The sequence below is a fragment of the Balaenoptera borealis genome, assembly GCF_965194805.1.
Source record: "Balaenoptera borealis genome assembly, chromosome: 19".
Taxonomy (NCBI): Eukaryota; Metazoa; Chordata; class Mammalia; order Artiodactyla; family Balaenopteridae; genus Balaenoptera; species Balaenoptera borealis.
In genome coordinates, this window is record NC_138878.1 from 58,038,825 (window position 1) to 58,060,712 (window position 21,888).

Below are 21,888 nucleotides of genomic sequence, written 5' to 3' on the forward strand. Positions count from 1 at the left end.
AGGAGGGCTCAAAGGGAGGTACTTGATCCAGCTGAGGGAGTCAGGAAGGGCTTCCTGAAGGAGGGGACATCCCAATTAAGACGCGAAGAATAAGGAGCTAGGTGGTTAAGGGAAGGGCAGAGGGAATAACATGTGTCACGGCCTGGAGGGCAGGAGCCTAGGAGTTCCTAGAAATTGCCAATAGCCCAGTCAGGTCCAAAAGGGTGGAAGCAGGCGGGCCCACAAACTGAAAAAACAAAATTGCCACAAGACTAAGGACGCATGCCTCCCCACACCCCCGCCCCTCCCAGCCATGACCTTGGGGTTGGAGGTCTCCATTCCTAAAGGGTAGAACAGCTAAAGGATGCATGGTCTCCGAGGTACCCGTAACTCAGATGTCTTGCCTAGGGGTCGAGGGGCCCCGTACGCCTGTGCTGGGAACCTCAGCAGTAACCACTGTTTTTCCTCCAAGTTTAATTCGGTATCACAGGAGCACCAATAAATAGTTCCTTCCAGCCCCCGCAACCTTCCTCCCACCCGGGGCAGAGCCTCAGGGGCTGGCTTCCCGTCCGGGGAAGACACCTGCAGCCCAGAACTGCGCGGCTCAGACCTGCCGAGCCGCCGAGCCCACAAAATTCCCGGGAGAGTTCCAACGGGGCTGGCCCAGGATTTCCAGCAGTGGGCGTGGCTTCGAGGCAGCGCGTGCGGGGCAGAGCCTCGCTGGGACGTCCCCCTGAGAGGGTATGTTCACTCAGGGGGCGTGGTTCTCGTCCGCCGCTGTCACGATGACGTCCATCCAGATGCGCATGGCCTCTGGGTTTGGCGCCGCCATGTAGAAAAGGCGTTCGTAGGTTTTGACACAGAACGTTAGGCGAGGGTTCGGGCTCTGGAATAAGAAGCGGAGTGGAGATGGTTATGAGTCCACCCTAGTTGGAATCCCATCCTTGCTATTTATAGGCTTTGTGGGGTTGGGCAAGTTATTTAGACTCCCTGAATGTTTCCCCATCTGACTTCCTAAATGATGCTACCTACTTCGTTGGGTTATGAGGATTAAATGAATTAACACAGGAAGGCGCTTAGAATTATGGGAGCAAGAGGAATTTAAAAAGAGGACGGACCCATGTCCCAATCCCCCAGCCTACCTTCTCCTATATTAGAAATAGACATTCAAATTTCCCCTCCCCCCAAAATCTAGGTCCCCCTGGTTTGTAACTGGGAAAAACCTAGTGTCTACAACCTATTTATTGAGTACCTACTTGCCAACCCTGAATTAGGTAAATCCTTTACGTCCATGATCTGTTTCTAACCTCAACTCTGAAGAAATGGGCTGAAGATTGCCCATTCTGAAGGTGAGAAAACTAAGGCTGGAGAACGGAAGTCACTTTCCTGATGTCCCACAGCTCGGATTCCAGCCTAAGCTCTAAAAAGCCACAGTTGCTCTCCAGAGCTTTCTAAACATTGTATCAGTTTCTGGCACTGCACTTTTATTTTTTATAAAAGTTCCAATTCCTGCGTTCTCTGGGGAAAAATAAATATGATATGACACCATGGGGCCCATCACCATTTGGCAATGATGGGCAGATGCTAACGAGTGATCGTCTCCTTTAGATGCTCCCAGGCTGCCTCAGTCCTCACCCTGCCCAATTCAGACATTTATTCTCAACTTGGCATCTGCGTTTGCCAAATTTCTGCTCTAAAACTTTTGTTCCAAGAAAAATATCAGTGGGCTGAGAGCCAGAGACTGAGCTCTTAATTTTTGGTCCCTGCAGTGAAATGATCTGTTGGTTTCCTGTGCTGGATAGAGTAGGGGCTGTGGGTGGCCTTTCCCAGGGATAAGATCAGGCTTGACAGCCGGGGCTCCAACCAGGAGGGCAGAGCAGCACCAAGCAGGGGCTTCACCTTGAAGGCACAGCGTAAGTGGTCGTAGTAGACTTCCTCAATGGCCTGGAAGTAGATGACGCCTTTGAGCTTGGTCTCTTCTTTGTCTGATGGAGGGAGGTGAGGGAGAAACAGAGCCAGTGAGAGGTGTGTATGGTGGGGGGAGCAGGGGAGTCACTGGGCCCAAGTCCCGAGACTGGGGTTGGGGTGAGGAACATGGTGACAGAGTCTGTAGGTCCCTAAAGTACTGTGGTTGGGAGGTGAGTGCATGTTGACGGGAGACTAGGTGGGAGACTGGTGTGGTGACTGGACAAGACCGGAGAATGAGGTCTGGGGAGCTGGAATCCTAGGTCCCCTAGTGCCTTGGCCCCTGAGAAGGGCAGGGACTCAAGGAGAGATTCAGCATCATTGATTCTCCTAGGGAGGAAGGAGGAGGGGCCTGGAACCCTAGATTTGGGGGCTGGGCACTGACAATGCTCCTCTAGGGTATCTTAGGAAACTGAGGTCTGGGGAGCCAGAGTGGTACAAAACTCTTACCCATGTTACTGAGGAGGGCTGGGTCACTAAAGGGGAAAGGGGCTGGGGATCCAGACTCGCGGGCCTAAGAGAGAAGGGGGCTGAGGGTGGGACCCCTAGGTTTCTGGGGTGAAAGTCTGTTGTGGTTTCTTCCAGGGTCCTGGGGGCCCGGGGCCCAAGGCAGCCAGGCTGGGCTTACCTGTGTAGTAGGCCAGGCGGCGGGCCTGGCGGTCAAAGCAGAACCACCGCTTCCTCCAGGTCTTGATGCGGCCTCCCATCTTCACCAGGGGTCCGCGGCAGCAGCCCCCGGACACCCGTATGTGCGGGCAGCTTTCCGGGTTGTGGCCCCAGCGTTCCAGGTGTTGCCGGAGATCCAAGACCCGAGGACCAGGAGGCCGGGATGGGGCTGTGGGCGGGGCCTGGGAAAGCAAGAGAAGTGGGCAGTGACTTCATGGTGGGGAGGGGGGCGGGTCCTGCAGCCTGGACGCCCGCCCCCGAGGGGAGCCGGTCAGAGTAGCTCAAGTGTAAGGCCCGGCACAGCCTTTCATTAACAATGACGATCAAGATGATATTTGCAACAACTAAACTGATTAACTGACACTCTGCCCAGGGCCTTACCAGCAGCATCCATTCCTTGACTCCCCACGGCCACCCTTGGGTCAGGGCTACTATGAGCCCCATTTTTCAGATGAACACACTGAAGTACAGAGAGAGAAAATAATCCACCCGAGGTCACACAGAGCTTCTAAGTGGCAGAGCTGGGTGGCAAACTCAGGTCTTCCTGACCCTAGCGCTTACCCTGAAACACCAGAGACGTGTTAGAGAAGTGATGGACCCCGGTGGGACCCTCATCTACCGTCTCTGTAAAACAGGGACCAGATAGTGAGTGATCAATAAATGAGAGCACCGTTTCCATTATTATTATTATTGTTGTTATTATTCTTGTTGTGATGAAATTAGTGATTATTACCTGTGCTAAAAAAAACACTTTATAGGTATAATCTCGGTGTCCTCTCAAACTCTCTTCAAGGGGTAAGTACATCATTGTCCCCATTTTACAGATGTGGAAACCAAGACTCCGAGAGGTGAAGTCACTAGGCCCAAGTCACACAGCCAGAGCTGACGAGCCAGGACTCCCCGGGCAGAGTGTCATCTCAGGAGGCCATAAAGGGGAGAAGAATGAAGGTGATCAAAGTGTCTACTGTTACAAGGCCCAGCCTGATCATACCTATTCTTCCCAAATGATCCCTGCAAAGAATGGTATGATCCCCGTGGTCAAACTGAGGCCTCAGACTTCAGCATGCAAGGGGACCCCCTAGGGATTTTGTTAAAATGCAGACTGGGATTCAGTCATTCCGGGGTGGGGGGTCTGGGGTGAGGGTGAGGTTCTGCACGTCTAACAAGCTCCCGGGGAACAGGGACGCCGAAGCTGCTGGGCCATGGACCACACTCTTGAGTATCAAGGGCTGAAAACACTGAAGCAAGGCCAAAGCAAGAAGGGATGAGAAACAGAGGTGAGACTCATTGGACGGAGACAGGGGAGAATGAGGAGGAGGGGAAATGGGGAGGAGCCGGGGAATGCACAGGAGGGGAAGGGGTGGTTAAAAGGGCACCCACTGGGTCATCTCACCAAATCCACACAGTAACACTACCGATCACCACGTATGGAAGGTCCCACTCTGTGGCCGGCACTGTGCCAAGTGATCACCTTGTTGCCTCTCCAAAACAACCCATTATTGCCCCCATTTGACAGACGAGGACACTGAGGCTTCTAGAGAGGAAGTGACTCACCAAGGTCACCCAGGTAGGATGTAGTGGAGCCGGGCCCCAATCCAGGACAGCAGGGATGGGCTTGGGACTGTCACCTCCCCCACTGCCCACCCGTGTCACCTCCATGGAACGCCTGCCCCTCTCGGAGCCTCAGTTTCCCTACACTGAAACTCGGCGGTTATCACAGCACCCTCCACATGGGGCTGTTTCCTGGATGAGCTCGCTGCTGTCAGGCTCCCCGACCTGGTGATTCCACTTCCAGGTGTGAATCCCAGAGACACACTTGCTCACGGGCACAAGAAGGCAGCTTGAGCTGTAAGGGGGCGGGGGTGGCGGGGGGGGCCAATGCAGTCAACAGGGAACCGTTTAATAAATGATGATGGTACACAGCAGGAGTGCTTCATTTTTAATGAGGTAGAGCTTATGTGTTACAACCCAGAAGGCTCCACTGCCCTTCCCAATTTATTTTATTCCCGAACTCTTATCAGCACCTGACGTGCTACTTATTTTACTTATTGATGCTGCTTTTTGTCTCTCTCCCCTGCTAAACGCCAGCTTCTCCAAGGGCAGGGATTGTCACTTTGGTCACTGCTATATAACCCAGGGCCTACCACGCAGTAGGCCCTCCGTAAATACTGGGTTGAAATGAATAAGAAAAGGCCAAATGGTTGAGAGAACCAAAAGCAGGTTGGGAATGATGTGCTCGATTACAAGGAAAATAAATTCACCAAATATGGTTTGATCGGTGTATGTAGGAAAGTATTAAAAAAAAAGATTTGAACGCTTCTCCGCGATAGAAAACACCTGCGCTTCTGCAGGTAAGGTGAGGGGAACTTCACTTTCCCAAATTCTGAAGTGTTTGTTATAACAAAAAGTATTCATGTTCTTAGTGTAGGTAGAAATAAAATTTTAATAAGGAGCTGTCAGCTAAATCCAGAGTGTGAGAAATTCTACAGGATAAGTGACTTTTCCCACAAATTAATGGCATTTTTTAAAGCAGGGAGGGAGGACTCTATCTCAGGGATTTAAAAGACGTTTTAACTAAATGCAGTGTGCGTGCTTTGTTTGGATCCAGATTCAAATAACCAACTATAAAAAGACATTTTGGAGACAATTAGGGAAATGCGAATACGGATCATGTATCAGAAAGTTGCAGAATTATTAATAATCTCATAAACTATGACAGTGGAATTTTTGTTATGTTAAAAAAAAACATCTATTGGAGATACATAGTGAGATATGGATGAAATGGTACAATATCTGGAATTTGCTTTAGAATATTCCACTGCAGAGTGGGAAGTAGGTGAGGATTCAGTACAATAAAGTTGGTAAGTAAAACAAGATTCAATATTGATGATCACTAGAGCTGCATGGTGGGTGGGTACAGGGAGGTTTATTAATCTAATCTACCTTTGAATATGCTTGCATATTTCTATAATCAGAAGTTTTTAAAAAGAATCAAATAAATAAAACAAAAAATTCAAATAATATTTAAAAGCCCCAGCACGTGGTTACCCTCATTCTGCAGCAACTGCTGACTCTCTGACACAGGCACCCACTTACAGAAGAGGGAACCCAGGCACAGAGAATGGAGCATGTCACCCGAGGACACGCCATGGATACAGACGGCCCTGATGGGAACAGGAACTAGGCCTTTCGAGTTCCCCTTCCAGTTGCCAAGCCCAGGATACTTTCCTGTGCCGTTGGAGGAGGCGATAGGGTGAGATAAGACAGGGCAGAGGCCAGGGTGGCAAGACAGACCAGGGGAGTAGTGGTGGGGGAGGGATAGGGGCGGGACTGACCATGATGGCAGGTACAGGGGGGTCTGAGGCGCCTTCCGTGCTCCTTCTGGTCCCTTCCTGTGAGTGCAGAAAGAAAGCATCAACGAGAATGCTAACCAATAATAAGTGGGGGACACGTACTGGGTTCCTGGGTCCTGAGGGAGGAGGGGCCAGGGGCCTGGATCCTGGGTCTGAGGGGCGAGGGGCCGGGGGCCTGGATCCTGGGTCTGAGGGGGGAGGGGCCGGGGGCCTGGATCCTGGGTCTGAGGGGGGCGGGGCCGGGGGTCTGGATCCTGGGGCTGAGGGGGGAGGGGCCGGGGGCCTGGATCCTGGGTCTGAGGGGGGCGGGGCCGGGGGCCTGGATCCTGGGGCTGAGGGGGGAGGGTCCGGGGGCCTGGATCCTGGGTCTGAGGGGGGCGGGGCCGGGGGTCTGGATCCTGGGGCTGAGGGGGGAGGGGCCGGGGGCCTGGATCCTGGGTCTGAGGGGGGCGGGGCCGGGGGTCTGGATCCTGGGGCTGAGGGGGGAGGGGCCGGGGGCCTGGATCCTGGGTCTGAGGGGGGCGGGGCCGGGGGTCTGGATCCTGGGGCTGAGGGGGGAGGGTCCGGGGGCCTGGATCCTGGGTCTGAGGGGGGCGGGGCCGGGGGTCTGGATCCTGGGGCTGAGGGGGGAGGGGCCGGGGGCCTGGATCCTGGGTCTGAGGGGGGCGGGGCCGGGGGTCTGGATCCTGGGGCTGAGGGGGGAGGGGCCGGGGGCCTGGATCCTGGGTCTGAGGGGGGCGGGGCCGGGGGTCTGGATCCTGGGGCTGAGGGGGGAGGGGCCGGGGGCCTGGATCCTGGGTCTGAGGGGCGAGGGGCCGGGGGCCTGGATCCTGGGGCTGAGGGGGGCGGGGCCGGGGGCCTGGATCCTGGGTCTGAGGGGGGAGGGGCCGGGGGTCTGGATCCTGGGGCTGAGGGAGGAGGGGCCGGGGGTCTGGATCCTGGGGCTGAGGGGGGAGGGGCCGGGGGCCTGGATCCTGGGGCTGAGGGGGGAGGGGCCGGGGGCCTGGATCCTGGGGCTGAGGGGGGAGGGAGGGGCTGCCGTCTCACCCTGGCCTGGAGCAGCCGCTCCCTCTCTGCCACAGCCTGCTGCAGGAGCCGTTCCGTGCGGGCGATGTCCGGGTGGAGGGCCCCACAACTGGGAGCAGAGAACAGAGACGGGGAAGGTTACAGCAGCCCGGCCTCTTCCCCCCATCTCCCCACCTTCTCCCTGATGTCTCACATATTTCTGGGGCCACAGTTCAGCAGCTGATAGAGGGGGTGTCTCCCGGAGTCTCCGGCTGCTGGCGGGAGGGCCGAGGCCTCCAGGGCTCCTGCGGGGAGAAGGGCTGGGGGGCTGGGACGCTCCCTTGTCTAAACCCCTCCACCTCTCCCCCAGCAGAGGCACCCAGGTTCCTCCATCCTGTGCTGCAGGAGGGTGGTTAATGGGGAAGAGCATACGCGGGGAAGGGGTACGTACTCACCAGTACAAAAGAAGGACAGAGGCCGGGGGGATCCCCTCTGGCTCACTCTCTCTCCCCTCTTCCGGGGCAGGCTTCCAGTCCTCTGGAGGCCAATGGAGCCCTGAAAACACACAAAGCCCACGCACACAGGGAAAGATGCTCAGCCTCCACCATGAAGCTGGAGAAGCGCCAAGTAAAAGCACCATCTCACTGGCACAGATCAAAAAGCCACTGTAAACGTGATGCTGAGTGAAAGCAGCCAGTCACAAAGGACCACACAGTGTAACATCCAGAATGGGCCGATCCAGGGAGACAGGAAGTGGGTTAGCGGTTTCCAGGGACTGGGAGGAGAGGGGAATTGAGGGGTGATGGCTAAAAGGTATGAGGTTTCTTTAGGGATAATGAATATGGTCTCAAATTGATTGTGGTGATGGTTGCACAACTCGGTGACTATACTAAAAACCCCTGAACTGTACGCTTTAAACGGGTGAATTGTAGCGTAGGTGAACTATATATCTTGATAAAAGTGTTAAAAAAAACCCCAAAAGCCCGCTGTGTTGGTGGGAGTGTGCAAAATCCAGGTGCGCTCCCACAATGCTGGGGGCCGTTTTATTGGAACAACCTTTATGGAGGCCAGTTTGGCTCTTTTTTTAAAGTCAATGAAAAAAAAAGAAAAAGAAAAACAAACAAACAAAAACAGAAAAGAAAATCAAAATAACAAATGCATAGGTAACTTTGAGCCCCAATTCCACTTCTAGGACTATATCTGTGGAGACACTCAGACATATGCAAAATGACCCGATTTCAAGGTTAATCCCCACAGATGCCTGGGGACCACCTAAGTGCCCATCAAAAGGAGGCAGGGATTAACCAGGGATCATCCGCTTGGAGGAAAACTCCAAAGCGTATAAAAAGGCGGAGAATGCTGTTTATATCAGACAGAAAATAACATCCAAGATAAAAGCAAGTACGGAACAGTGCAAAGAGAATACCACCTACCCATAAAAAGAGGGGGAAAGTATATACATGACTGTTTAAATACAGAGTATCTCTGGGAAGACGGGAGACACTAATAACCCTGGCCACCCCTGGAGGTGAACCCTGTGGATGAAAACAATGGTGGGAAAGGTCTTTTCTCTGAATATCCTCCCATGACCTTTGGACTTGGAACAAAAGGAATATTCGTTTAAAAAATAATAATAATAAACATGATAACCAAATGCAACCTGTGTTCCTAGATCAGAAAAAAGTTTTTTTTTCTTTTTTTGTTTTTTGCTTAAAAAAAAAAAACACATTTGTGGGACAACTGGCAAAAATACGAATCACATCTGTGAACTTGAATAATATTGTCTCAATGGTAGCTTCCTGAATGTGATTGCTGTACTGTTGTTATGTACGAGAATGGCCTTGACCTTAGGTAATAAAAGTAGAAGTATTTAGGGGTAAAGGGGAATCATGCTTCAGAAAAGAAGAATAAACTGTGTGTGTGTATGTGGGTGGGTGTGTACAGAGAGAGAATAATAAAGCAAATGTCAAATGTGGTAAAATGTTAATCACAGAATCTGGGTGACGGGTATGCAGGAATTCTTTCTACTATTCCTGCAATTTCTGTAAGTCTTAAATCATTTCAAAATAAAAAAACTACCAAAAAAATGAAAACAAAATTATTTGAGAGTAATAAAGACAGAAAACTGAAATCACTTCTTAAAGAAAAAAACAGCAAAAACTCTGCCTGGATAATAAAAATAAATAAGTTGCATAATTTGAACACCAGTAGGGGTACTCACTGCTCAAATAAATGTAATCCACAAGTCATTAATAATACTAAAAGAAAAATTGAATTGGTCACCTTGGAGGATGCAGGAGAACCAACCCTTTATTCTGAAGACAGGAGAATGAAGTGAAACCATCAAGCGTTTTCCCTGCATTTCTTACAAAAACCATATCCCTGGATAACCAAATAATTAATGAAGGCAAGTCCCTCTTTTTTTTTTTTTGGCTGCACCACCCGGCACGTGGGATCTCAGTTCCCCTCCAGTAGAAGCTCGGAGTCCTAACCACTGGACCTCCAGGGACCCCCTGGATGTGATTTTCTAGATTCGTATTATTTTAAAATGTTTTTTAGAATAGTGACCAATATTTATCAAGTGCCTAACAGTGTACTTGGCACTCGGCAGACCCATTTAAGCTTATAAAAGCCCTGGGAGTCGGGAAAGTTTCGCTCTGCTGCACAAAGAGGAAACCGAGTCCCAAGTTCCTGTGGTTCTTCACTCTTTCCTTCCTTCAACTGATATTCCCAGCACTCCCCAGCTGAGAGACCTTAGATTGTTGGCACTGAGGGAAAAGGCAGGTAAGAGAGACCCAAGCCTTGTCTCCATGGCGCTGACATTGTAGGAACTGAATGAGCCATTGTACAAATAAGTGTATCATCAGAAATTGCTGTGAGTAAAGAGTGTGTTATAAAAGGGTGATATAAAAAAGGATCACATAAAGCAGAAACTAACACACCATTGTAAAGCAATTATACTCCAATAAAGATGTTAAAAAAAAAAAAAGGATCACCTTCCAACTGGAAGACCAGGAACAGCCTTCTGAACACTGAACCTAAGTCCCAAAAGATAAGAGCTGGCCAGGGGAAATTCCCTGGCAGTCCAGTGGTTAGGACTCCGGGCTTTCATTGCCAAGGGCCTGGGTTCGAACCCTGGTCAGGGAACTAAGATCCCACAAGCCCTGTGGCAGGGCCAAAAAAAAAAAGAGTTGGCCAGGGGAGACTGAGGGGAAGGGTGTTCCAGGTGGCAGGATCAGCAAGTGCAAAGGCCCTGAGGGAGGAACAAGTATGGAGTGCTGGTGGGTCAGTGCTCCTGCAGCTGAGCAGTCAGTACGGGGAGGGGGATGGTGAGAGGTGGGCAGGGGTCAGACCACACAGGGACTTGTGGGCCACGGTGAGGAGACTGGGGGAATCATGGAAGGCTTTTGGTGGGAAGAGCTGAAGTAGGAGGGATGAAGATCACTCTGGCTGTTGTTTGCAGAATAAATTATTGGGAGACAAAAACTAAAATAGAGAAAATCAGTGAGGAGATTGGTATAGGGTCACTAAAACCAGAGATGAGGGTGGAAGTGGGTGGAATAAGAATGATAATAATTATACTAATACCAATCAATATAACTCTAATCAGAGTAACAGGTGCCCACATTTACTGAGCACCTGTTATGTGCCAGGCATCACACTAAGAGTTTTAATACATTAACCAATGAATGCTGTTATTATTCCCATTTTGCAGCTAAGTAACTTGAGGCACAGAGCTGTATCTAAGGTCAGCCAGCTAGGAAGTGGCAGAACAGGTACTGGCACCCAAGCAGAGTCGGTACTCTTAGTCATCACATGATCCTGGCAAGAAGGTGTAGAATTTGAGAAGGATTTACTAGGACTTGGAGGGAGAGAGAGGAAGGGGCAAGGAGGAGTCATTTGTTAATCCCTGCATTCATTTACCCACTTGTTTACTGTTTATCTGGCTGAGTAAATAAACACTCCCTGGGCTCCTCGTGTATCCCGAGGTCCCCGGTTGCTCCCTCTGAGCTGGTGCTAACCAGTCGCCCACTTAGGTTCTGAAGGATCCCTGAGAAATCCTCGTCTCCCGCAAGGCACAGGCTGTGGAAACAGGCAGCCTGGCTTCAAACCTAGCTCTGCTGCTTAGCTGGGTGTGTGACTTTGGTAAATCACGGCTCTTCTCAGGGAGATTCCCCCTCTGTAAAGTGAGCAACGTCCCGCTGCCCTGCCATGGCTGATGCAAGGATTCAACGAGTGACCTCATGCAGAGCACACAAAAGAGTGCCCAGCACGGCCGCCAGTGTCCAGGGGTCAGTGTCTGGCCCCCAGGTGACACCCAGGTGCAAGGTGGGTATGGGATCCATGCCGGTGGGTATAGGGCCCACCTGGCCTTAGAAGTTCCGTGTACACAGGAGCCAATGACTCAGGTAACACCTCTATAGGAATGGACCCAGCTTCCCACCAAGTATTTATAGATATGCGATTTACTTATAAGGGTCATATTTACCCTAAGTCACGTTGCCTGGCAACACAGCTGACAATTCACCTTTATCAAGCTTCCAGCTAGAAAGTTACAAAAGCTCTGCTAACCCTTTACCCAGATAATAATAGGACCTCCTTCTGCAGGTTCTTCTGAGCAAAAAATAAAATTATATATACATAAAATTTCATGAATATGTAATACATATTATTGAATTGTATATCCATGAAACAATAATATATGATATATTAGTATACTATAATATAATATATATTAGGCTGAAGCACTTCAAACTGTCAGTATTTGACTGTTTCTCACCTCCAAATAATAGCAATTTCATGTGGCTCGAAGGCATAAGACGGCTTTGAGCAGGCCCTGGCCTACATTAAGTTCTTAAAATTAATATTAATATGAATATTGTCCATATTAATTAATAAGATAATGTTGCATATTATATTAGACAATATAAACAATTAAATATGATAGACAATATAATTAATTAGATAATAATTGATGACATGTTTCTGAAAAAAACATTTACATGATAGAACAAGAGCTCCCAATTTCTAAGCGCTGGTCCCCTATCCACACGACTGAAACAAAACTCTTTTCATTGACTATTCACCCCTACCTCACACGCAGCACTCTGACACTGTCTACTCTATTTCATTTTAAAAGTTGGTAGCTGGACTTCCTTGGTGGTCCAGTGGGTGACACTCCACACTCCCAATGCTGGGGGCCCAGGTTCCATCCCTGGGTTCCATCCCTGGTCGGGGAACTAGATCCCACATGCCGCAACTAAAAAAGATCCCACATTCTGCAGCAAAGATCCCGCGGGCCGCAACTAACACCCGGCGCAGCCAAAATAAATAAATAAATAAATAAATAAATATTAAAAAAAAAAGTTGGTAGCAACATACTCAATAAATGTTTTAACCCATTAATAAGCTGGGATCCCCGGCTTTAAGAAGATCTGGAAGAAAGGATATTCAAGAAACAAGTAGCTGCTCTGCTTTTGGGGAGGGAGCCAGGGGCCAGTGGGGTGGGGAGAGGAGACCTTCTTATCAATATGCCCTGTTGGGTGGCTTTTAAAATTTACACCTGGGTAGGCACAGTCCCACTTCTCCAGGGGAGGGGTGGGGTGTTAGGCAGAAGAAAGAAAACGAATAATAAAGCTGGAGGCTGATAAACATAAATACCACTTGATCAGCCTTCCCTTTCCCCGGGCCCACCGCAGAGAAAGCCACAGTTACCAGCGAGACCCAAGGTGACGAGGCATTGGGGGGGCACCTGGAGGGAGCCGTGAACGGAGAAGAGGCAGGAAGAGGTGGCAGCGGTAGCGTGGGCAGTGGGGTCCTGGAGAACCAGCAACTGGCGGTCTGTCTTCTGGGTGAACAGGAGCTGCAGGAGAACAGGTGGGGTGGCTGGCCGCTGGAAGGATGCTCTGACCCATGCCTCCAGAGCCAGCCCATTTCTTGGATGGAAAAACAAAGGCTCAAGGTCCCAAGAGAGCTGAAATGTGGTCTCAGTGAGGGAGGACTATGGGCAGAGATGGCTGATTCCCTGAGGAGGAGGACCTGGAGGCTGGATCTCCTGGGTCCCAGGGGGAAAAGGGATTAGGGGTTGAGAATCGTGGATCCCAAGGGAGAAGGGGGCAGGGGGCCTGGACTCCCGGGTCTGAGGGAGGAGGGGCCTGACAGGCGCATGAAATCCCCATACCTTGGTGAGGGCCTGTCCTGGCTCAGAGAAGTCCCCGCCAGGGGTTCCCTGAAGGCAATTGAGCTTGAGCAGTCCGCTCCGTTCCTAGGGGAGAGCAAGACATCAATGGCTGCCACACCTCAGGGTCGGAAAGGGCCATCCCAGCAGCTCTCCCTGATGCCAGGAGACCTCTGGGGTGCAGGGAGGCAATGGGATGCCCTAGGGGGAAGTGGGGAAAGTAGGACAGGTGCCCGGGGTGAACTTACCTGGGTCAGGGCCTGAAGGGCCTCCTCCTTCTTCTGGCTCAGCCCCCAGCTCTCAGCTGCCATCTGCTTCCCCAGTGACTTGAGCTGCTCCTCCAAGACCTGGATCCGGCGCTGCAGGGCACCCCCCAGGGCCCTGGTTACTCAGCTGCCCCAGGGTCCCCGGGCTGGTTCCCACAGAATCAGGTCCTCCTTGAGAGCTTGGGGTTTGTTCCACCCCATAACAGAGACCCTGGCATTTGGGTGCCTGGGAGGGGGTGGGGGACTTAGAGTTAACCTCCGTGGTGCACTCCTCCCCTTTGGGGGGTCCAGAAGAGACTTGAAGTGAGTTGGAGGGATGGAGGATCCAAAATCCAGAGACCGAGGAAGACAGAGACCCAGAGAAAGTCACCGTTGCCAAGAACAGAGAGAGAAAGAAAGGGAAAGACAGAGACAAACCAGAAGAGATACAGAAAAGAAGAACCAAGACAGACCCCAAAAGACAAGAGATGCAGAGACAAGACAGAAACAGAACAGAAACAGACAGAAGCCGTGAGACAGAAATGGGAAAAGAGACAGTGACAGGAAAAAGATCCAGAAATAGAGGCGGGGAAAGGAGACCCACATTAGAACTTTCTAATCCAAAACCCTGGGAACCTTTGTATTAAATACAGTCAAAATGTTGCTTTTTCCAGTGGGACTTGTCAGACCCTTGAATGTGAAGCCCCCAGAAAGGACTAGTGGAAGCATCATTTGGGATGAGGGCTTGAGAGGCAGGGAGCCCAGTGGCGAAGACCTAGTGGGTTCAGATCCCAGCTCTGTCCTTTATGAACGAAGCGACCTTGGAAAAGATTACTTGAGCACCCTGACCTTGAGTTTCGTCACTGATAAAATGGGAAAAAATATTAAGACGTGTCTCCCAGGATTGTTGTAAGGATTCAATGACTCAATACTCGTGAAACATTTAGGACCGTGCCCAGCACATGGTAGATGCTCAATAAACGTCAGCAACTGTCATTACTATTTTGAAGTACATGACACAGGGGAGACACGAGGACAAAGAAGGGAGCAGAGGAGACAGGGGGCAATGGCGAGGGAGGCAGGGCTAGCCCAGCCCGACTCACCCTGTGCTGCACCACGCTGGCCTGGAGTTCCTGGACCTTGGGGTCCAGTGCCCGGGCCCTGGGACTGTCCCAATCCTCCTCCTCCCGCTGGCTCTCTCGTTCCAGCTGCTGGAATTCCAGGTCCTCGTAGGCATGCTGGGCCACATCCAGCTGTTCCCTCATCTGTGGGGGAAACACAAAAAGGCTGGAGGCCTGGACCCCTAGGAACCAGGAGGGTAGTGGGCTGGGGCCAGGAATCCTGGGCAATGAGGGAGGAGGGGGCTGAGGATCCCGAGCTACTAGATGGGTGGGGAAGCAGAGGACTGAGGGCCTGGATGTCTGGGTCCTGAGTGGCCTGGACACCGGGTCCCTGAGTGGGTCCAGCGGACCCTCACCTCCTGCACTCCCTGCAGAAGCCGCTCACGCTGGTCTTCCGGCTGCAAGTCGAGCTGCCCCTGGGCCTCCCGGAGTCTCTGGCGAAGACCCTCCACACGATCCCGCTCCTGGCTCAGGTGCCTCTGCGCCTGAATGAACAACCAGGCTCTTGGCCTCAGCCTGAGCACAGGGAGGGAAACAGAGGCCAGCCGGGGCCAGGCCAGCCAGATCTCAAATCCCTCCCTGTCTGGGGTGTTGGCTCCACGAGGGCAGGGACCCTGTCTGTCTAGTTCACACTTACACAGGCCCACCCAGGGCAGGTGTCAAGTAAACAGCTGTTTAAGAAATGAATGAGGGGACAGATGAATGGATAAAGAAGATGTGGTGTATATATACACAATGGAATATTACTCAGTCATTAAAAAAATGAAATAACACCATTTGCAGCAACACGATGGAACTAGAGATTATCATACTAAGTGAAGTAAGTCAGAAAGAGAAAGACAAATACCATATGATATCACTTATATGTGGAATCTAAAATATGACACAAATGAACTAATCTACGAAACAGAAACAGACTCACGGACATAGAGAACAGACTTGTGGTTGCCAGGGTTGGAGATGGGGGAGGGGTAGATTGGGAGTTGGAGTTAGCAGATGCAAACTATTATATACAGAATCGATAAACAACAAGGTCCTACTATATAGCAATAAGAACTATATTCAGTATACTGTGATAAACCATAATGGAAAAGAATATGATAAAGAATATATATATATACGTATAACTGAATCATTTTGCTGTACAGCAGAAATTAACACAACATTGTAAATCAACTATATTTCAAGTAAATAAGTTAAAAAAAAATGAATGAGGGAATGAATGCAAAACATATCCAGGCTGGGTGATTGATACTGGGGACCCAGAAGGGGGTTCGACCTGGGCCCTGGGCTCCATCAAGGGACACAGCCAGTTACAGTCTGGGACAATCAGGGCAGTGAAACACAGAGACTATGGGAACCCAGAACGCGGGGAGCAATTTCTACTGGGGTAATCCTAGGCTTCCTGGATGTGAGGATTTTAAGGTGAGCCTCAAAAAAACAGGGAGTATTTGGGAATTCCCTGGTGGTTCAGTGGTTAGGGCCCCATGCCTCATTGCAGGGGGCATGGGTTCGACCCCTGGTCAGGGAACTAAAATCCCACATGCTGCGTGGCGTGGCCGGAAAAAAACAAAACAAAACAGGGAGTATTTAGACCGGTGGAGATAGAGGGGGCTGGAAGGGCATTTTGGATAGAGGGGAACAGCATGGAGCAAATGAATGGAAGTTGAAAAGTACAGGAAGTGTAGGGACAAACTCTGGTCAAGAAGGGAGAAGGTGGGGCTTCCCTGGTGGCGCAGTGGTTGAGAATCTGCCTGCCAATGCAGGGGACACGGGTTCGAGCCCTGGTCTGGGAAGATCCCACATGCCGCGGAGCAACTAGGCCCATGAGCCACAATTGCTGAGCCTGCGCGTCTGGAGCCTGTGCTCCGCAACGAAAGGCCGCGATAGTGAGAGGCCCGCGCACCGCGATGAAGAGTGGCCCCCGCTTGCCGCAACTAGAGAAAGCCCTCGCACAGAAACGAAGACCCAACACAGCCAAAAATATAAATAAATAAATTAATAAATTAAAAAAAAAAAAAAAGAAGGGAGAAGGTGGGGTAGAGGGAAGAGATGGGGAGCACAGGTGGGAGATGACAGCGGAAAGGCAGGCAAGGTGCAGCTCACATTCGGTTTGGCCCACCAGGCTGAGGAGCCCTTATCCTGGGGCAATGGGGAGCCATGGAAGGATTGAAAGGATCTAGGTGTGGAATCATCCCTCTGGGAGATGGGCTTGAGGGCTTGAGACCAGCTCCTTCATGAGTCCTCCAAGCAATAAGAGTGAGGTGGGCTTCCCTGGTGGCGCAGTGGTTGAGAATCTGCCTGCCAATGCAGGGGACACGGGTTCGAGCCCTGGTCTGGGAAGATCCCACATGCCGCGGAGCAACTAGGCCCGTGAGCCACAACTACTGAGCCTGCGCGTCTGGAGCCTGTGCTTCGCAACAAGAGAGACCGCGATAGTGAGAGGCCCGCGCACCGCGATGAAGAGTGGCCCTTGCTGGCCGCAACTAGAGAAAGCCCTCGCGCAGAAATGAAGACCCAACACAGCCATAAATAAATAAATAAATAAATAAAAATTAAAAAAAAAAAAAAGATTAAAAAAAATAAATAAAATAAGAGTGAGGTGAGGTCTGAGCAGTGCAGATGTAAAGGAGACAGACTAGAAAGAGAGGTTCAGGGAGCACAAAGAATAGGACACGGTGACTGACAGGCTTGGGGTGAGAGATAAGGAGGCACGCAGAGCGAGACTCAGGACTCTGACCCAGTGGCCAAAGGGACAGTGAGACAGGGACAGTGTGGAAAAGGGAGTTGCTGAGGTCAGCTTTGGATAAGGTGAATGAGAAGGGGCCAGACTCCTGAGTCTGAGGGAGGAGGGGCTGGGCGCCTGGACTCCTGGGTTGGAGGGAGGAGGGGCCGGTGGCCTGGATCCTGGGTCTGAGGGAGGAGGGACTGGGGGTCTGGATCCTGGGTCTGAGGGAGGAGGGGCCAGGGGCCTGGATCCTGGGTCTGAGGGAGGAGGAGCTGGGGGTCTGGATCCTGGGTCTGAGGGAGGAGGGGCCAGGGGCCTGGATCCTGGGTCTGAGGGAGGAGGAGCTGGGGGTCTGGATCCTGGGTCTGAGGGAGGAGGGGCTGGGCGCCTGGACTCCTGGGTTGGAGGGAGGAGGGGCTGGGGGCCTGGACTCCTGGGTCTGAGGGAGGAGGGGCCGGTGGCCTGGATCCTGGGTCTGAGGGAGGAGGAGCTGGGGGTCTGGATCCTGGGGCTGAGGGAGGAGGGGCTGGGGGCCTGGACTCCTGGGTTGGAGGGAGGAGGGGTTGAGGTCTGGAATCCCAGGTCCTGGGGGGAGGAAGGAGCATCTAGGAACCAGTATCCTAGGAAGCGGGACACGTAGGTCTACATTTTGAGAGAGAAATCAGGGCTGGGAGAAATATAGGCTCTTTGAAGTAAATGAAGACTCAGGACCCAGCCCCAGGAAATTCCAATATTCCAGTAAACGGCAAAGAGAGAGTTTGATAGAATTACAAAGTTACCATTTTCCAACCTATAGTGCCAACTGGTCCAAGCAATGACCACCAATGGATGTTAAAGCCTTTAGGTAAATAACTATTACGAAGGGATCAGAGTGACCTCACTGAGGTCTGGAGGACCAGAGACAATGTCCCCCTGACCCAGCACACAGGAAGCACTACAGCACATCTGAATCTGACCCAGCCTCTACATCTGAATCTGACCCAGCCTCTACATCTAACCAACCACCTGCTTCCAGGAAGAGAAATGAGATCAAGGACACCCCAGGCATGCAACCGGTCACACGCTGACCATGGAACAGAAGACTTGGTTTCTCCAACAAATAGTACAGTAGGCAAGGACCATTAGAGGTGAAACGACACACACAAGGCATTTCACCAACTACAATATACTGGCCTTTGGGGGACCGGATTCAAACAGCCAACTGTTAACTGTTTTTGAGACAATCTAGGACCTATGAAAACTGACTGGAAATGAGACGGTATTAAGAACTTACTAATTCTTCAGGTGTGATAATGATATAGGGATAATGTTTTTTAAAAGGAGCTCTTATCTATAAGAACTAAAGCATTTACAGGCAATATGATGTCTGGGATTGGCTTTCAAAACTAGGGACAGGGAAGCCAATTGGGGGATAGGAAACAGGAATGGAGCTGAAGCGGGGGAGCACGACACCTGGCAGCCCGTCTGACTGCTCTGTTTTTGTTGGTTTGATGTCTTTCACAATATGACATTTAAAGAGCGAAGAGAGATGGGCAAAGGAAGATGAACCAGTGAGTCAGGCCCCAAAGTCATGGCCAAGGAGGGAGGAGGGAAACAGGAAGAGGCATAGGCCCACTCCCCCCACCCTGCCCCCAGCCCAAGGATCCCCGTTTGGGGAATGGGGATAACCTCAGGGCCCAGGGCCCAGAAGCACCTCAAGGAATGTCTGTCCAACAAGGAAGAAAACTGAGGAGGAGGACCCAGCAGGGCAAACAGACCTGTTCGTGCTGCTCTCGGCCGCCCTTTTCTGAGTCCACCTGCTGCCCCAGCAGCTCCCAGAGCTGCTCCTCCTCCCGCCAGACGGCCACTCGCTCCCCAGCCAGCTCACACCGAAGCAGGGTCACCTCCACCTCCATCTGCGGAGAGAATACAAGGACTGGGACCCAGAGGCCTGGGTCTGAGTAGGAGGGGGCTGGGGGCTCGGGCGCCTGGGTCTGAACGAGGGACCTGTGAATCTGAACTCCTGGATTCGGAGAGAGGATGGAGCTGGGCTCCCGCAGTTGGAAAGGACTGGGAGTCTGGCCTTGCGGGGGTTCCCCAAGAGTTGGGGCCAGAATTCCCAAGAGGTCTGCAGCCTCACCTGGATCCTCAGTTCCTTCCTCTGACGCTGTAGCTCCTTCACTCGTTGCTCCATCAAAGCCACGCGAGTCAGTGCCTCCAACTGCTGGGCTTGAAGCCGCCGCGCCGCCCCTCGCACCCCTTCCCCAGCCTGAGAGGCTGCGGGTGGCGTGGCCGGGATCTGAACGGAAGGCGAAGCCTCCACCTGCGGTTGAAGAGGGCGTGGTCAATTGGGGAGGACTCGCCCCCTGCAGTCACTAAATAGGTCTGTCCTCCATCCCAAACATCCCCTCAGGGGGTCTGAGTCGGCGTTTAACTCTACCACCAAGTTCTTTTATTCAAGGAGGGGAAGGTGCAGGTCCGGGGACCGCTCGGCCCCGTGGGGTGGCCCAGGGGCTCGCAGTCCGGGGAGGGGGCACAGAGCCGACACAAGGATGGTGTTTCTTTTCCTTTATCCAGTTCCCATTCTCTTGGCGTCACTTCTTCGAAGGTCCTGCATCTCTTTCTCTCCCCCCGGGTCTCCTTGAGTCTTTCCCCCTTTTCTCTGGGCTTCATCTTCCTGACCCAGTATCTGTCTTCCGTCTCTGAATCGCTATTTCGCTTTCTCCCTCGGAGTATCTCCCTCTCTCAAGGTTTCTGTGTCTCTATTTCTGTTTCTCTGAGCATCTTTTTGTTTTTGAGTTTCTGTCTGTGTCTCTATCCCCATCTCTCTGAGTCTCTGTCTCTGGTCTTTCAGTGTCTCTAACTCTTTTGGGTCTTTGTCTCTCAGTCTCCCTGTCTCTGGGTCTCTATCTGGTCTTCCTATACCTGTCTCTCTGTGCCTCTGTCACCCGTTTGGGTCTGCCTCTCTGGGTCCCCCCTTGGCTCTCGCCCTCCGGGTGCCTCACCGCATCGCGGCTGCTCTCCGTGCTGCTGCCTTCTCCCACTTCTTCCTCTTCCTCCGCCTGCTGCTCAGCTCCGTGGCCGCTCGGAAGCTCTGCTGCGGCCTCGGGCACCTCCTGCTCGCGGGAGTCCTCGGGGAGCTCCCGGGACGGGGCGGCCCCTTGAGATCGGACCTCCGCGTCGCACTCGGGGACCGCGGGCGGCAGGGTCCCCTCGTCCGGGCTGCTCCGTGTCCCCATGGCCTCTGCGGACTCCGACCGGGTGGGCGGAGCCTAGAGTTCGGGAGGCGTGGCCCGGTAGCGTGGGGGCGGGGCCCAGGAGGGCTCAGAGCCCCGCCCGAAAGCTCTGGAGAGCGCTCCGGAGGCTGGGCCTAAGAGTTCAAAGGATGCGACTGAGCAGTCCGGAGGCGCGGCCTGGAGTTTCTAGGGGCGGGGTTCGATGGCTCCTAGGGCGTCACTCCCCCGGAGGCTTGACCAGAATTTGAGTCCGGGGTCCTAGTCCGCCCCCTACCGGCCTCTCCCTGCTATCCAGGTGTCGAGCCTTGTACTCTCCCAGCAGCCCCGCACAATCCCTTGGACCACTTTAGAGGAACCCCAACACCTTCTCCTTCGCGGACTCAGGAGTCGGGTTCCGCCGCGTCCTCTCTGGAGCCCAGTAATCTCAGCTCTGACCCCACTGTGCAAGGGAGCGGCCCCCCTGCCGCCTCACCGAGGGATCCAGGAGTCGGGGCTCCTGGTCTCCCTCTCTGGACGAGCCAGGAGCCTTGAGCCCTCGGCTCCTCCCGGAGCTAGATTCCAGAACTCCAGCCCCCTCCACCACCGAAGCCCCGGCCCCCTCACCGGCTCAGGCTTCAGCGCGCTCCCTTCTGCGCTCCGGCGCTGCAGTTTCTGCCCACTAGACAGGTGGCTGGGGAAGAGTGAGGAGAGAGAGGCTGCTCTGTCCCCCTTCCCAGCAGCCCGGAAGTGGAGGGGGGACAACAGGTCCAACAGCTCTCGAGGGAGGAGGGAGCGACCAGCTTGCCCCGCCCGCAGCCGCGGCATCCGGCCATTCCGGCCCCACCCTCGGAAAGCCCAGCATGACGACCCCCCAACTCTGCCTCCAGCGCCCCCATTCCTCCCCCCTGGAGGGCCAGGCGCCTTGGTCACCTATGTATAATGTCCAGACCCTGGGAATCCTGAAAGGAAGAGGGGAATGGAGATAGGGGCCTCTCCCCTCTAATGAGCCCTTTAGAAGGGCTCCGACCGGTTTGGGGAGCTGGGCAAGGGGAGGGGGGGTGCCCTGAGCTGAGTCAGAGACCCGCCCAGAGACAGGGTGAAGTATGTTCCCCCCACCACCACTTTGCTATGGGTGGAGGGCAGAGGTTAAAGGTCTCAGCCAGACTCTTCCCGCTCTGGGCAAAAACAGGAAAATAACTGGTATGTGAGAAAGGATCACTGGATGTCAGGAGCTATGTGTATAAAGTATAAACATTTTACACGCATTAATTTATTTCATCCTTACAGCGGCCTACAGAGAAAGGGATTACTATCTCCATTTTATAGTTAGGAAACTGAGGCTGAGGGGGACAAGTGTCCGCAAAGTCTACACATGTTAATGTTAACACCATATTTGTTCTCTGGAAAGTCCATGGTCTTTACCATTAGGCATACTGTCACTCAAGCCAGGAAGT

The 21,888-nt window shown here is 52.6% G+C and overlaps 1 protein-coding gene across 4 annotated transcripts; it reads right to left on the reverse strand.

The window, feature by feature from the left end:
- Window positions 1-433: 433 nt before the first annotated feature.
- On the reverse strand, window positions 434-21,187 carry PHLDB3 (pleckstrin homology like domain family B member 3). 4 transcript variants are annotated; one of them, XM_082369680.1, is made up of 16 exons: window positions 21,059-21,186; window positions 20,225-20,589; window positions 19,360-19,542; window positions 18,998-19,135; window positions 14,869-14,997; window positions 14,495-14,656; window positions 13,395-13,505; window positions 13,150-13,233; window positions 12,721-12,831; window positions 7,424-7,523; window positions 7,183-7,273; window positions 7,011-7,098; window positions 5,946-6,002; window positions 2,573-2,792; window positions 1,879-1,964; window positions 434-865 (listed from the first exon to the last, which is right to left on the reverse strand). In XM_082369680.1, the coding sequence occupies exons 2-16, from the start codon at window positions 20,456-20,458 to the stop codon at window positions 731-733; spliced, it is 1,929 nt and encodes a 642-aa protein (XP_082225806.1). In that variant the 5' UTR covers window positions 20,459-20,589; window positions 21,059-21,186; the 3' UTR covers window positions 434-730. The 4 variants fall into 4 exon arrangements, with proteins under 4 accessions (XP_082225806.1, XP_082225805.1, XP_082225807.1 ...); XM_082369679.1 differs by having other exon boundaries at window positions 7,183-7,288; XM_082369681.1 differs by lacking the exon at window positions 12,721-12,831 and having other exon boundaries at window positions 7,183-7,288; window positions 21,059-21,187.
- Between the last annotated feature and the right edge of the window lie 701 nt (window positions 21,188-21,888).